The sequence below is a fragment of the Aquarana catesbeiana genome, linkage group LG02 (assembly GCF_042186555.1).
Source record: "Aquarana catesbeiana isolate 2022-GZ linkage group LG02, ASM4218655v1, whole genome shotgun sequence".
NCBI lineage: Eukaryota > Metazoa > Chordata > Amphibia > Anura > Ranidae > Aquarana > Aquarana catesbeiana.
The window spans coordinates 808,588,684-808,604,169 of NC_133325.1; the positions used below are offsets into that span (position 1 = coordinate 808,588,684).

The 15,486-nt window shown below is 43.0% G+C and overlaps 1 protein-coding gene across 1 annotated transcript in view; it reads right to left on the bottom strand.

Annotated features, from left to right (window-relative positions):
- The window catches only part of LOC141129504 (uncharacterized), a 147,250-nt gene that overhangs the window by 109,439 nt on the left and 22,325 nt on the right, over positions 1-15,486 (bottom strand). The window contains exons 2-3 of the mRNA XM_073617576.1: positions 3,783-4,127; positions 2,736-2,987 (exon numbers count right to left, since the gene is read on the bottom strand). Of these exons, the coding sequence (XP_073473677.1) occupies positions 2,736-2,987; positions 3,783-4,127 (597 nt within the window). The remainder of the gene's footprint in view (positions 1-2,735; positions 2,988-3,782; positions 4,128-15,486) is intronic.

Genomic DNA, 15,486 nt, shown 5'->3' on the forward strand with positions numbered 1-15,486 from the left:
CGTCAAGAACTTTTTCCGTCGGAAAAATAGAGAACCAGCTCTCAATCTTTTGCTGGCGGAAATTCAGACAGAAAAAGTTGGATGGAGCGTACACACAGCCGGAATATCGGACCAAAAGCTCCCATCACACTTTTTTTGACGGAAATTCCGCTCTTGTGTACGGGGCATTAGATTGTAAGCTCTTCTGAGCAGGGCCCTCTTAACCCTCTTGTATTTTATTGTATTGTAATTGTATTGTCCTTTTTATGTTGTAAAGCACTGCGTAAACTGTTGGTGCTTTATAAATCCTGTATAATAATAATAATAATATTTGACTCAAACCAGATCCCTGATCATTCCAAAAGACTGGCATTAAAATGTAAGTTCATACAAAAATTAAACATTCCAGACTGGAACAGGAATTTTATGTGCCACTATGATTTTAAATCATTTTCTAACCTCTGACAATAAAACCCATAAAGGGAATGTATAATGTTTTTATGTTTTTTATTATGGTCAGGACTGCTATGTAGAAGCCGGGTGTCCGCCTGGCCTGCAACCAAGTCTATAGTGTAAAGGAAAAAAGCATAAAAAGTTCATATCTTTATTGTAGAGCTGCACGATTCTGGCCAAAATGAGAATCACGATTTTTTTTTTTGCTTAGAATAAAGATCACAATTCTTGCGGCGTAAAATCTTTCACATTATACAAAAAAATTTGGGCTAACTTTACTGGTTAGTTTTTTTATTTTTTTTTTTTCATTAAAGTAATTTTTTCCAAAGAAAATGCATTTGAAAGACTGCTGCGCAAATACAGTGTGACAGAAAATATTCCAACAACCACCATTTTATTCTCTAGGGTCTCTACAAAAAAAAATGTGTGTGTGTGTGTGTGTGTGTGTGTGTGTGTGTGTGTGTGTGTGTGTGTGTGTGTGTGTGTGTATATATATATATATATATATATATATAATGTTTGGGGGTTCTAAGTAATGCCTAGCCATTTCTAGCAAAAAAAAATTTTAACTTGAAAACGACTGTCAGAAAAAGGTTTAGCGTTTAAGTGGTTAAACGTTCCTAATTTACATACAGAAGTCTATTCTTTTGATGTAAAAGACAAATTGGTACAATGTTTAGACTTAACATTACACTGATAGAATATGTTTTAAAACTTGGCAGGCTTTGACTTTTGAAGGCAGAGAGGAGAGGAAATTGTACTGTAAAAACTGAAGACTTTATTTTAATTTTTTATTTTACATGAAACTTTTTCCAGCAAGTACTGGGGGTATTCTCTGAGCACAAAGCACAAGGCACTTTGAAACTAAGATTAATTTTAAAGGCATTAGTCACTTTGTGATATTAATATATGTTATGAGCACTAAGCACTTACTGCACTTTGTTATTTAGTAAGATAATGGTTTGTAATATAGGACTATAGATACTCATTATTGGCAATTTCAGTGTTAGCACGTCTGCACTTTTTATTTTTATTTTTATTTGTCATTATTTATTCACATAGGGGTTGGTAATATAGTATCCCTTTTGCAACCAATATCATACATTCAGAATTAAGGTTTGTTGAGCATAATCACATCACTCTCAGTTCAACCACAGATGAGATCACACTAGTAAACAACCGACAGAAGTTGCAGCACAATTTTTTTAAACACATTTTGGGTTCTTAAGGGTGTAAAACAGGTTGGGCACCACATATTTCATATTGGACCCTGTAGCAATGTAAGTTTTTTTGGGTTTTGAACCAACCTAACGACCGCAATCACTACACGCTGACACATATTCACATGGTATATGCACTATTAAGACTACTTTTTTTTCCTTTGTCCTTATCTGTGTTCTGGCCCCTCCCACCTGCTTTGTTTAACCACTTGATCTCCAGCAGGTTTTCCCCCTTAATGACCAGGGCTTTTTTTTTTTTTTTGCTATTCAGCACTGCGCTACTTTAAATTTCTCGGTCAGGTAACACTGTACCCAAATGAAATTTATATCATTTTTTTCTCCCACAAATAGAGCTTTTTTTGGTGGTATTTGATCACCTCTGAGGTTTTTATTTTTTGCTACATTGCTATAAAATATAAAAAAAATATATATATATTTTCTACTTTATTGTAAAACATATCCAATAAAATTAAATGTCATCATAGATTTAGGCCAATATGTATTCTGCTACAAAAATCCCAATAAGCGTATAATAATTGGTTTGTGTGAAAGTTTTACAAACTTTCTACGTCTACAAACTATGGGATATGTACTAAAATTTACACAGCTCTGACGTTATACTGGTAATGACTGTGATCAGCGACTTATATCAGTACTGCGATAGCGTGGCGGACAATCTGACACTAACTGTACCTCGCTGGGAGGGTCACTAACTAACTGACATCACCAGTGACACTAATACAGTGATGAGATATAATACAGTACACTGTCACTGTACTAATGTGCTTCTTTTACTAACAGAAACAACCATAACACTGATCTGTGTACAGAGCCCTGTGTGTTTGTCAATACAGGGCTCTGTGCTGTGATTGGCTACAGATGATTAGCAGGTCTTGGCTCTGAATGATTGGCCAAGACTGAAGAAATCTAGAAATCCTGCTGTAGCCAGTGACAGCGCAGATCAGAAACCCAGAACAGGCTGGATGACATCTATGTACATGATCCAACCTGCCCCCAGTAAATGTATTGTACAAGTGGGAACAAGTTAAATGGTTCTGTGCCCATCCCCCAATCTCTCCTTACCTGGACAGGTGACCCCGGCTCTGCTCTCCTCTGACTGGCTGACCTCATTCTTCACAGTACAGGTGATGTTCCAGGGCCCTGGTGACCCCACAATGGCTGTAATGTTATTGGCGGATGCGGAATATCTCTCCTGGGATCCTCCAATCACAGATAGACGGATATTCGGCTTAGTCCCCTCCTCCACCCTGCAGGAGATCTCAGCACTGCCATTCCAGAGACATGAGACATGGAGGATCGGAACCGATACTGGAACTGAGAGAGACAATCATTTCCATTGATCAGATCCAATATATACACAGCATGCCCCTCCCCCATCCTTACCTATAATCAGGTGTGCAGACATCTTCCTGGAGACTGGAGGAGATAGATTGTGTCTGTGTGCACCCCTCCCCCAAACACTAAATCCCCCCACTAACATTACACCCATTTTCTTCAGTCATGTGACCCCCATCAGGGTTGTCACCCCACACAACTTTTATTTACTGATAAAACATTTAGAATCTACAGAAGAAGCTCATTATATTACTGACAACCTGAAATATGAGAGAAACTCCTATTAGAAACTTCTCTTTCCTAAGAGGTGAAACCTGATTGGTTGCTGTTGGCAGAAGCTCTGCCCTCCATTGGGGATCTGTCACCCCGCCATCAATGGTCACATCTACCACATGGGGACCCCGAGCAGAAGGCACAGCACAGTTCAGATCACAGCAACTTCAGGAGGGCTGAGCACTGCAGATGTGAATCCACAGGGAATGGTGAGGATGGGGCAGTAATCAGAGGACATTGTACATACGTCTCTCCCAGATCTTCTACTATATAATGTATGGATAGAAAGACACGGGGAGGACACTGCTAGGACTGGGGGTGGGGGTTGGATGGACTTACCTTCTACATGGACGGTGTATATAAAGACATGGAGCGGGGAGGACACTGCTAGGACTGGGGGTGGGGGTTGGATGGACTTACCTTCTACATGGACGGTGTATATAAAGACATGGAGCGGGGAGGACACTGCTAGGACTGGGGGTGGGGGTTGGATGGACTTACCTTCTACATGGATGAAGTAATTATCTCTCTGTATACGGTCTCCTCTACTGTATATTTCCACACTGTATATCCCGTCATTCTCCAGAGTCACATTGGATATGATCAGACTTCCATTCTCTGATATCCTTATATTGGAGAAGAGTTTGTTCTTAGATTTCTCCAATGTACATCCCCTGTGTATAAATATTCTGGTGCTATAATTTCTGGTTGGGTCTTTATAATACCATTCAATCCGGTCACATCTCTCTCTATCTGTATGGTTGAGGATGAGATGACGTCTGATGGGGAGGAGAAGGTCAGATCCCGGCCGGGTGAATATTTCCTCCTGAACACTCGGTAATTTTCCTGTACAGACAGAATACAGATCCCAGTCAGGTCACAGTGTACACTCCCCTCCCCCCTCATATAACTAATATTTATCTATAAGGCTCCCAGAAATATTAAGATCAGATCTGATAGAGTCCTCCAGGTCTTCCTAGGATTCCCTCGTTGTTTTCTTACCATTTTGCGAAATCTCTTCTGGCCTCCCTTTACCCTCAATTTTTCTACAAATAAATGATCAATGAATAGACAAACATTACTTACAGATACCTACCTGACCCCCATCAGCCCCAGAGAGGGATTTTTTTGGCTGTAAGAAGAATTTAGGAACAGATAATAAATAGGGAATACGTTAGAGCTGAGCGATTCTGCCCAAAATGAGAATCACAATTTATTTGATGTTTAGGCAGGGTTGCTATCAAATTTAGTTGCTAGGCGATGTTAGCTGTTAGGAGATCAATTGATTTCCCCCTAATTCTGGAATTGCTGCACTTCTCTCTTCTGTCACTAGGTGGCACTGTAGCTGGTGACATTGGATAAAACAAGGGCATAACAAGGACAGATTATGTATAAATGGGGTGTCTCAACCAATGGGCAGGGATTTTCTTGGGTCTCTTGTCCTGCTGGGAGAGCCTATTTATTTGGGTGGAGTCAGGTGATTGGGGTTCTGTGCCACCTGGACGGGTGTCTGGGTGGACGTGTGTTATGTTGCCCCGGGCTGCTAGGCCGGAAGCCTGAGGCCTATCCTGGGGACTTCTGGCTGCTGGGCTATCTGAGGGCCTATCCAGGAGCATGAGAAGCAGTGTAGGGTTGGGACTGCGGGCTTGTAGTCCAACCAGAAGTAGCGATTCCACCAGCCAGGGAACCAGTTGTGGTCAGAGGTAGAGGGGAAGCTGTGAGTTACTGGAGACCACTGTGAGTAAGCTGAAGACAGTACCAGAGCAGTCTTCTCACCAGCCGGGGATGGTGAAGAAGTGGGAAAACTTCAACAAGTGCCAAGTCAGGGACCCTGCGGGACAGCAGAGATAACATTTGTGGAGCATCAGCAAGTTCCAAGCCATGGACCTAGCGTGTCAGTGGGGGTGACACTTGAAGAGTATCTGTGAGTGCCAAGCCAGGGACCCAGCAGGGAAGTGGGGGTGACGCTTGAGGAAGATACTGAGTACTAAAAGTGGAAGAGCTCAGGGGATCCAGTGGCTATTGGATCCGAGGTCTAGTGAAAGACTGGGAGTTTTTTGAGTAAAGATCCATAGTGAGTGACTGTGGAGTGAGGAGAAATGTTTGTGTTATCAATAGTTGAATACAACTACCGTTAGTAACTGATACAAGAATGTTGCCATAGGAGACAGCGGTCCTACCTATACAGAAGTGGTGTCCAGCTGGAGACCTTCACCTGTATAGCTGTCTACCTATAGAAGTCTCAGAGTCCGCCAAATTTTCATTGCGTCTACCTAAGGGTGTCCTGGCCCTAACCCTCTCTCCCACAGTTCTGTTCAAGAGACAATAATTCTCTTTGCTTTGAAAAAGTGTCCGGCGCCCACCAATTCATTTTGCATTACACCCACCATGCCTTGCAACCCACTCTACACAGAAGGATGTCAGCTCTCCCTGACTCTGGAGGTCACCATTGGACCTCAGGGGATCAGGGACTTTGCTACACTTAGAATAAAGATCCCAATTCTCTCATGATTCTTGTGGTGTTACATCATCTTTCACATTATACAAGAAAATCGGGCTAACTTTACTGTTTTGTTTTTTATTAATTCATTAAAGTGTGTTTTTTTCCCAAACAATGGCGTTTGAAAGACTGCTGCACAAATACAGTGTGACATAAAACCAACCACCATTTTATTCTTGACCTTGGCTTCCAGGATGGCTTCAGCTAAGCCTAGCTGAGACTGGAAGTGTGTGAGCTTTCTGCTGCGTCTGGTCTCTCTCCCTCTCTCTCGCTCCGGCTCCTTACTTCTGCACAGAGGCACAGGGGTCCCCTCCAGGCAACTGAACTCTGCTTCTCACACAGGCAGGCTCTAGAATATTTATAGTCTATCTCGCCACCTTCTGGGCCATCCCCACCCAGGGATTAGAGGAGACTTTATAAATATTCAGGCCTCATCTATGCTCCTCGGCCCTCTAAGTTCTAGAACCCTCCAGCAGTTCCAGAAGCCAGGGGGGGGTAACAGAGACTTGGCCCTTGGAGCTCTGCCAGCTAATTCTAAACAATTTAACCCCTACAGAGGAGCCCAACTACATTTCCTATACTGTACACAGAGGATGCTGTTTTTAGTAAAAATAACCAAAAATTTTATACTTGCCTGCCTGTGTAGTGGATTTGCACAGAGCAGCCCGGATCCTCCTCTTCTCGGGTCCCTCTTGGGCATTTCTGGCCTCTCCCACCTGTTGAGTGCCCCCACAGCAAGCAGCTTGCTATGGGGGGCACCTGAGCCGAGCCACAGCTCCCTGTGTCCATTCAGACATGGAGCCGTGGCCTGGCCCTGCCCCTTTTCTGTCCTCATTGGCTGACTGACTTTGACAGCAGCGGGAGCCAATGGTGCCATGTTGCTGTCTCAGACAACGAGGAGGGGAGTCCTGGGCAGCCGAGACACTCCTGCAACATCGCTGGATCTAGATGGACCGCAGGTAAGTATTAGGGGGGCTGCTGCACACAGAATGCTTTTTATCTTAATGCATAGAATGCACCTCCTGCTTTTCCAATCACTTTAACCACGTAAGGACCAAGCCTCTTTCTGAGATTTGGTGTTTACAAGTTAAAAAAAGGTTTTTTTGCTAGAAAATTACTTAGAACCCCCAAACATTATACTTTTTTTTCTAACACCCTAGAAAATAAAATGACGGTCGTTGCAATACTTTTTGTCACACCGTATTTGCGCAGCCGTCTTACAAGCGCACTTTTTGGGGAAAAATAATCACTTTTTTAAATTAAAAAATAAGACAACAGTAAAGTTAGCCCATTTTTTTATATTGTGAAAGATGATATTACGCCAAGTAAATTGATACCCAACATGTCACGCTTCAAAGTTGAGCCCGCTCGTGGAATGGCGACAAACTTTTACCCTTAAAAATCTCCATAGGCGACATCTAAAAAATTCTACAGGTTGCATGTTTTTGGTACTCTCTCTATACCTCACATGTGTGGTTTGAACACCGTTTTCATATGCGGGCGCTACTTACGTATGCATTTGCTTCTGCACACGAGCTTGGTTCTTTTAAAAAAAAATTGTGTCTCTTTTATTCCTATTACAAGGAATGTAAACAGCCCTTGTAATAGAAAAATAGCATGACAGGTCCTCTTAAATATGAGATCTGGGGTTAAAAAAGACATCACATCTCATATTTACACTAAAATGCAATAAAAAAATAAAAAATTAAATGTCATTTGAAAAAAAATGTCTCTTTAAGAGCTATGGGCGAAAGTGAGGATTTAACGTCGCTTCCGCCCTGCAATGATATGGAGACAGGTGGGGGCAATCTTCCCCTCACTTCCCCATTCCAATCCAGGGAGAGGACATGATCACCTCCGCCACTGCCAAGGGCTCTGGTAAGCAGCGGAGGGCACTGGAAATCGGCGGGAGGGGGGCCCTCTCCCGCCGCCGAAAAAAGTGATCTTGCAGCGAATCCGCCGAAGAAACCACTTTTATCTTGAATCGGACCGCCTGCTTAAAGCGGGGGTCTACCTATCTATCGTTTTTTTTTTTTTTTTGAGTTCATTCACAAACTTTTCTTCTCAGCATTACATACTCACATATTGTGTGTAATATGTCCGCCTGTGTCAGATTTCGTCGGAAAGAATAACTTATATTATTCACTGCAGGCGGTTTCCATCTTCATTGTGGGCATTTGAAGCCCACAAGCATTTATTTCCTGGATGTGGTGAATGCTGTGCTCCCAGCATTCACCGCTCATTCCCGCACATGCTCAGTGGCATCCTGGGAAGCCTGAGACTAGCTCCCAGGAGTCTGGGAGAGGCTAGAAACGCGCCTACTCCCACGGGAGGAGAACCAGGAAGTGCAAAAAAGAATAGAAAAATAAAAGGTAATTACGGCGATTTAAATTTTTTTAAACGGCATGTCAGCATCTAGGCAAGGAAGAGAATACATACAGATATTGTTCAAAATTTGGGTGGAACCCCGCTTTAAGAAGAGGATACCGGGGTTATAGTAGCTAGCTGCTGTCATAACAACGATATCCCACTTCAAAATACTGACCTAAAACGACGTTGGGCGTTCCAGAAGTGGTGAACATCCAGTAGATGATGTGAGCTCTCATCTGTACATGAATGAAGATAATCAGTGCTATAAGTGCCTGGTGGACAGGTGGGGCAAAATGAGTACCTGATCTCCATGTTTCTTACTATTTGGTCTAAGACAGGCTATACATTATGTCATTTTCTTTCCGTCAACCACAGACTGAAGGAAAGAAAATTGCTTGAAAAAAAAAAAAAAAAACAGGCTGGTTGTACTGAAGTTAATCATTGGATTGACTTCAGTAAAACCAGCCTGTCCATAAACTGATAGAAATTCGTCCTTTTCCTGCTGAACTGGCCAAATTTCGATCCGTTTATGGCCGGCTTAAGAGGTTCATGTAGAAAATCCATTCCCATTCTGTGCAAAGTCCTGAAATCTCATGCAATAAAATCATTCTAGTATCCTTGCTATTGAACAGAAAACACAACAGGTGCATCAACAACACCCAACAACACCCAACAACCTTCTAAGAGACACCTTCTGTTACAAGGAGTAGAAAGGTGCAGACTCAGAAGTTTTCCTATTCCTATAAGTGGAAATAAACTAATTACACCCACCAAATGAAGATATCAATGTCAATGTATTCTGACACATAAATTAGAGCTCATTCACATGGGTAGAAAAAAATGCTACATTTCAATGTGTACAGTGTATAGTTTTGTACACCTCAAAATGCAGCACTATAGTATAGTAATCAATGAGCCCATACACACAGCTACGTCTACATATGAAAATGTGCGCTGTGTTTAGTTATGAAAAGAAAAGTAGGACCCAGCTACAGAATTTATGCAGATAAATGCGTATAAATGTGAGTACTTTAGCCACATATTTTATGTAGGATCTTGCAGCTTTGAAAGCAAGATCCTTTCCTGACACAAAGCATGACAGCATACACAAATGGGATGGGCTCTACCTCTCACCCAATCAGGACTGGTTATACTATATATAAATGAGTTGCCTCACCCCCAGGCGGCATTCTCTTTTTTTTCTCAAATGGTTATAGCTGTGAATCAATTAAGATTTTTATTTTTGCCCTCACCTTGCCGGATTCATCTGGCCAGCCGTATAGGTTCAGCCTCTTTTCTGTGACAAAGCCCCTCCATTAGGTTGTAAAACTTCCATACGAGGGAGACTTCCCCCCCCCCCCAGGTCTGGATACCGGTCTCTGGATGCAGGTAAAACAGTTCTGTCTTGTGGTTGGTTGGGACTGATCCAGTCTCTCCTCCCTGGTGAGTTGTGGGCCCCCACACACACACACACATTTTGTTAGTCTGACTTTGGGTCAGGAATGGGGCCTCTCCCACCCCCCCCCCCCACCCCCCTAGAGCCAGTTGGGGAAGGGTGTTGCACAGAGCAGGTAATCTTTCCATGGGCTGTCATGGTTTGTCTGAATCATTATGTTGTTAATATACAAGCTGCCAAAGTAGGTTAAACTGCTGTGTATAGTTCTGTCTGTTTCATTTGCCTCACAGGTTTTGTTTGTCTGTAGGACTACTAATGCATGAACTGATATATCAGGTGTTTGCTGCAAAGTTGAGTCTTTCCTATTAACTTAGCAATGCCCGGCTTTGCAGGTTTTGGATCACTGTGTCAATGCTCTAATGCTTGGATTTGCTGTTTTTAACCTTTACAGAGCAGTTGCCTGGTGTAGGTGATCCTGCAAGATATATTAACCCTTCATTGCGCTGCTTATGACCTAAGTCCTAGCCAGTACTTCCAGGTATTTATTATGACCACAAACCTGCAGCTTATATCTTGAGCCATAAGCTTACCCAGAGACCAGCCACGATCAATAAGGTGAGGGTCAGGTAGGTATGCTATCAATAATAAAAAAAAAATGAATAAAAATAGTGCATGGGCAGTATGGATTGTAAAACTCTCCAGCCCTTAAATACCAGCAACACTCCCCAAAGGAAAAGTGGCAACTTGTTCTTCCAACAGTGACAGGTCCTGTTTGGCTCTAAAAACTGCTATCCATTCAACGTGCCACCAGAAGGGGCAGGCTAAAAGAAATCACAATAAGGACCATCCTGGGCAGAATGGGGAGAGTGGTTAGCTGACGTGCTCGCCAAGATGCTATGCTAAGTTGCATATTAGACGGCAGTAAACACAAAGGCAGATGTGTTCACTCAAGTGAAAACTGACTGGGTGGATCTCTAGTCGCTAATGCTCAGGTACTAAGCTAATCAAACAGCTGAGTCTGTTTAAAGGGTACCTCCTGCCTCAAAAGCAGCAGGCCAAAGAGCGTTCGACAGATGGGCCAGATGTGTCTTCATGCTAGCAGAGGATGCAAGATCCCCTCTGTAAAGCCCAACTTTACTGCAGAGGCAGTTAGCCAAGCCAAGTAATCTTCATCAGACTAGCCAGAAGTGCCAGTCTGCCAGCGGATGATGCAATAGCCTTCGCAGAGGCATGGGATCAGCAATATGGATTTGGAAATTAAGATTTATACTACCATTAGGGAGTATGGTGTGGCCTGCACTGGAATTCACTTCAGTAGCCAAGGCTATTTGGTTCTCAGCAGACAAGTTGAAGGCAAACTTGGCCAGTAATACACCTCTGTGGTGTTCGATCCATGAGTGAAATTGGAGTGACCAGTGAGGCAGTACAACCACTGTGGGTGCAGCAGGCTGTTCATTCCTACTATTCTCTGGGGTTAGTCACACCATATGGCTTAACCCACTGACGGCGTATACCTCTTCTAAGTCGAATGGAATGTGATTTAAGATGGAATCAGTGATGTCCAGATAAGGGACAAATCTTTTAGGCTGGTCACCTAGGCCCAGAACAAACAGTTGGTTACAGGGCCTGAGAAGAGCTAGAGAAAAGATTGGAAGATCCATAATCATCTTTGATCGCCTAACCTCAAGTCTGCTCCTCTTGAGGAGCAGCAAAGTTAATTTTCACTCAAATGTGCCCAATAGGTGTTGCAGAAATTAATGCAAATTTGGGCAAGAGACTCCGGATCAGTGGGGCCTGTGCAGCACTTGTCTATGATGTGATCTGTCTGCAACAAAACCTTGGGACAACAGAAGATTACGGGTGTGCTGGTAAGTTGCACTTTGCGCAGTAAGGAAGTCAATAGAATTTCTTCACTCTTCCAACTCCTCTAATTCCCACTATGGTTCTTTAGAGCAATCAAGGCTGTAAGCAAATGTTACCAAATCTTGTCCAACAGGAACCATCGGTCCATTGTTCTTAGTCGGAAAGCAGATTTAGGCAAGATATGGAACAAAGGATCAAGATCCAAAATGTCATATGGAATCATTGAGAACAATCACTCAAACTATCAGATAAAGCAGCTACAGTTTCTCTAGATCTAGCTGATGTGTACATATGCACTTCGGTGCACCCAGGCTTCTGAGTTTCACTTCGGGCTCATTCAACAACCTTTGACCTTTCCACATACTCAAGACATTTTCCAGAACATTGCTTCCAGTGGTGGCCATCTTGCAGAAGCAAGGGCTGCAGGTTCCATATGTGGACAACAGCTGAGGGTGGCTCAACATCCTCCAGGTCCTGGCAAACCCTGATTCAGAGGGAAGGCCAAATAATCTCATTATTATAATGACATTTTAGACATTCAGGAGAATACTGTAGTGTTGCCCACACGGAAGGGTGACAGTATTAGGTCTCATGTGAAGGCAAGTCCTAGCTCTATCCCATGGTCTCAAATGGTCAAGAAGTAGTCTGCAGTAATCTATACAGTTGGTTGGATGCACTGGAAGATTGAGAACATCATAAACTGCCCTTCTAAGGTAATGAAAGATTTTGCTTCCTATTCCAGGGAAGATTACCCCACATATGAGACTAGTCCCATTAATGGTGGCTAAGGATAGTTAATCTTATAAACTTTCATCAACTCCCAGGTGTACCAATCATCAAAGTCTATTCACTTTCTTTGTATTCGCCTTAGTGACCTCTTAGCTCAAGGTCAATGATATAGGCCAGTGGAGGAAATCTATCGTCATGGCAAGAGGCATCTCCTATTCAGGTTTGCCAACAGTAAAACCTGTCCCAGCTCATCGCTCTGTGTTCTGGCATCCCAAAAGCCCATAAACGTTTACTGTACAAGATAAGGTCCGTTGGCATGGACCATAGGGTGAGTACATGGATTGAAAACTGGCTACAAGGGCGGGTTCAGAGGGTGGTGATAAATGGGGAGTACTCAGAATGGTCAGGGGTGGGTAGTGGGGTCCCCCAGGGTTCTGTGCTGGGACCAATCCTATTTAATTTGTTCATAAACGACCTGGAGGATGGGATGAACAGTTCAATCTCTGTATTGCAGACGATACTAAGCTAAGCAGGGCAATAACTTCTCCGCAGGACGTGAAAACCTTGCAAAAAGACCTGAACAAATTAATGGGGTGGGCGACTACATGGCAAATGAGGTTCAATGTAGAAAAATGTAAAATAATGCATTTGGGTGGCAAAAATATGAATGCAATCTATACACTGGGGGGAGAACCTCTGGGGGAATCTAGGATAGAAAAGGACCTGGGGGTCCTAGTAGATGATAGGCTCAGCAATGGCAGGCAATGCCAAGCTGCTGCTAACAAAGCAAACAGAATATTGGCATGCATTAAAAGGGGGATCAACTCCAGAGATAAAACGATAATTCTCCCGCTCTACAAGACTCTGGTCCGGCCGCACCTGGAGTATGCTGTCCAGTTCTGGGCACCAGTCCTCAGGAAGGATGTACTGGAAATGGAGCGAGTACAAAGAAGGGCAACAAAGCTAATAAAGGGTCTGGAGGATATTAGTTATGAGGAAAGGTTGCGAGCACTGAACTTATTCTCTCTGGAGAAGAGACGCTTGAGAGGGGATATGATTTCAATATACAAATACCGGACTGGTGACCCCACAATAGGGATAAAACTTTTTTGCAGAAGAGAGTTTAACAAGACTCGTGGCCACTCATTAAAATTAGAAGAAAAGAGGTTTAACCTTAAACTACGTAGAGGGTTCTTTACTGTAAGAGCGGCACGGATGTGGAATTCCCTTCCACAGGCGGTGGTCTCAGCGGGGGGCATCGATGGTTTCAAGAAACTATTAGATAATCACCTGAATGACCGCAATATACAGGGATATGTAATGTAATACTGACACATAATCACACACATAGGTTGGACTTGATGGACTTGTGTCTTTTTTCAACCTCACCTGCTATATGTACTACTACTATATGTAAAACTTCCTGTCAGATACAGTAAAATACAAAGCCTTGGATGTCAAGGATGAGTTCAACAAGTGGTTCAATGAATCCCAACTTGGCAGTAAACTCAATGGTCAGGAATGAAAGTCATTCTTGCAAGAGGAGCTTCACAGAAGTGGAATCAGTGGATCTACTAACATCCAGCTGGGTCAGCAGGTTAGCCTATATAGCCACCAGATTCAGTTAACTCTAAGCTCCTTATCAGGATTATAGTACATAGTTGGGCAGGTTGAAGAGACACCAGTCCATCTAGTTCAATCAGGATCCGTAGTCATTTAGGTGTCCTTTTATGAAACTGAGATCAGCGGCGATCCCGAGTCTCACCGCTGATCTCAGCTCATTACCAGTTTATGAAACTGAGATAATCAGAGGAGAACATGTTCTCCGCTGATTATCTCAGCACAGTGAGAATTTGTAACTGACTTCACAGAAACGGCCAGTTTATGAAGGTGCGATCTCAGCACCTCACTGGCGATCTGTGACAGAATTCTCACTTTCTGATTCACCATTTCAGAAGTGGAGAATCAGAATGAGAAGCCTGAAACTGGCTGATATTCTGGAGAAAACAAGAAGTCTTTTGACTTCTTTCTTTCACCAAACAGTCAGAGCACACCTTCCCCACCATTACACACCCCAAAACCAGCAGGATAGGAATTTATAGTGTATACATATATATACATACATACATATATTTATAGATACATATATATATATATATATATGTATCTATATATATATCTATATCTATAGATATATATATGTATCTATATATATATATCTATCTATATCTATATATATATATATATCTATATATATCTATATATATATATCTATATATATATCTATAAATATATAGATATATCTATATATATATAGATATATATATTTATGGTTGGAGCCCTATGTCCGATATGGACATAGATAACATTTATAATTAAGATAAGACTTACCATCAGAAATAGACCTGGAAGTGTGGACTTACCATATGAAATGGACCTGAAAGTGTGCCTTGGTCTAATGGCCGGTATGCCAAAATAAGGGGGCAAAAACATTCAGGTAGGGGTATAATATTTTATTGGTTTTCAGTTATTCATTGAGCCAATTTGGAGAATGCCTGTGCCATCTCTACTTGAGGATTGGGGATATACCGGGCGAAGCAGGCTGATTTCCACCTGCCTAGTCTTTTGATGACATGGTCTGGAACCCCATGGCGGGATGCTGCGGAGGCTGCTCCGATGCGAAAGGAGTGTCCGGAGTACTGACTGGGGTTAAGGTGAAGATTGCGGAGAAGTATCCTTATGTGTTTTACAAACTGACAGGCGCTTAAGGGTTTAACTGGGAATGGTAGAAGAGGACTGGTGTCCGGTTGTTCAGGCAGGAGTGACAGGAGACGGTTGAGTACGGTGACTGGACACCAGCTGTTATTGGTTTTGTACAGGTGAATGTCCACTCCAGAGCCTGTTTGCTGGGTTTTAGAGACCTCGAGGTGAAGGATGAAATGGTCTTGGTAGCGAAGCAAGTGCCGTCTGCATAGTACTTGGTCTGTGGGGTTGTTATAGGTGAATTCGCCAGGTCGCAAGAACCCGTAGTAAGCCAAATATATGGCTGCTTGTAGGACCGTGCTGGGGAGCAGACCGAATGGTGAAGTAGCCAGAATAGTCGACATATCCCTGAAGATGGGCCCCGTAACGGGTAAGCGCTTGGAGCTGGTCACTGGTTGTTGTTTCTGAATGCCCCTTAGAATGGCTCGTATGGCGTGTGATGAGAACAGTGAAGGTTTTGTGGGGTCTTGAAGCGTCAAGAAATGTTGTATGCCGGCTAGGTATAGCCGAATGGTATTGTAAGATAAGGCCAGCTGAGTGTGGCAGTATGAAGTGAAGGCCAGTACCTGTTTGACATCTGTTGG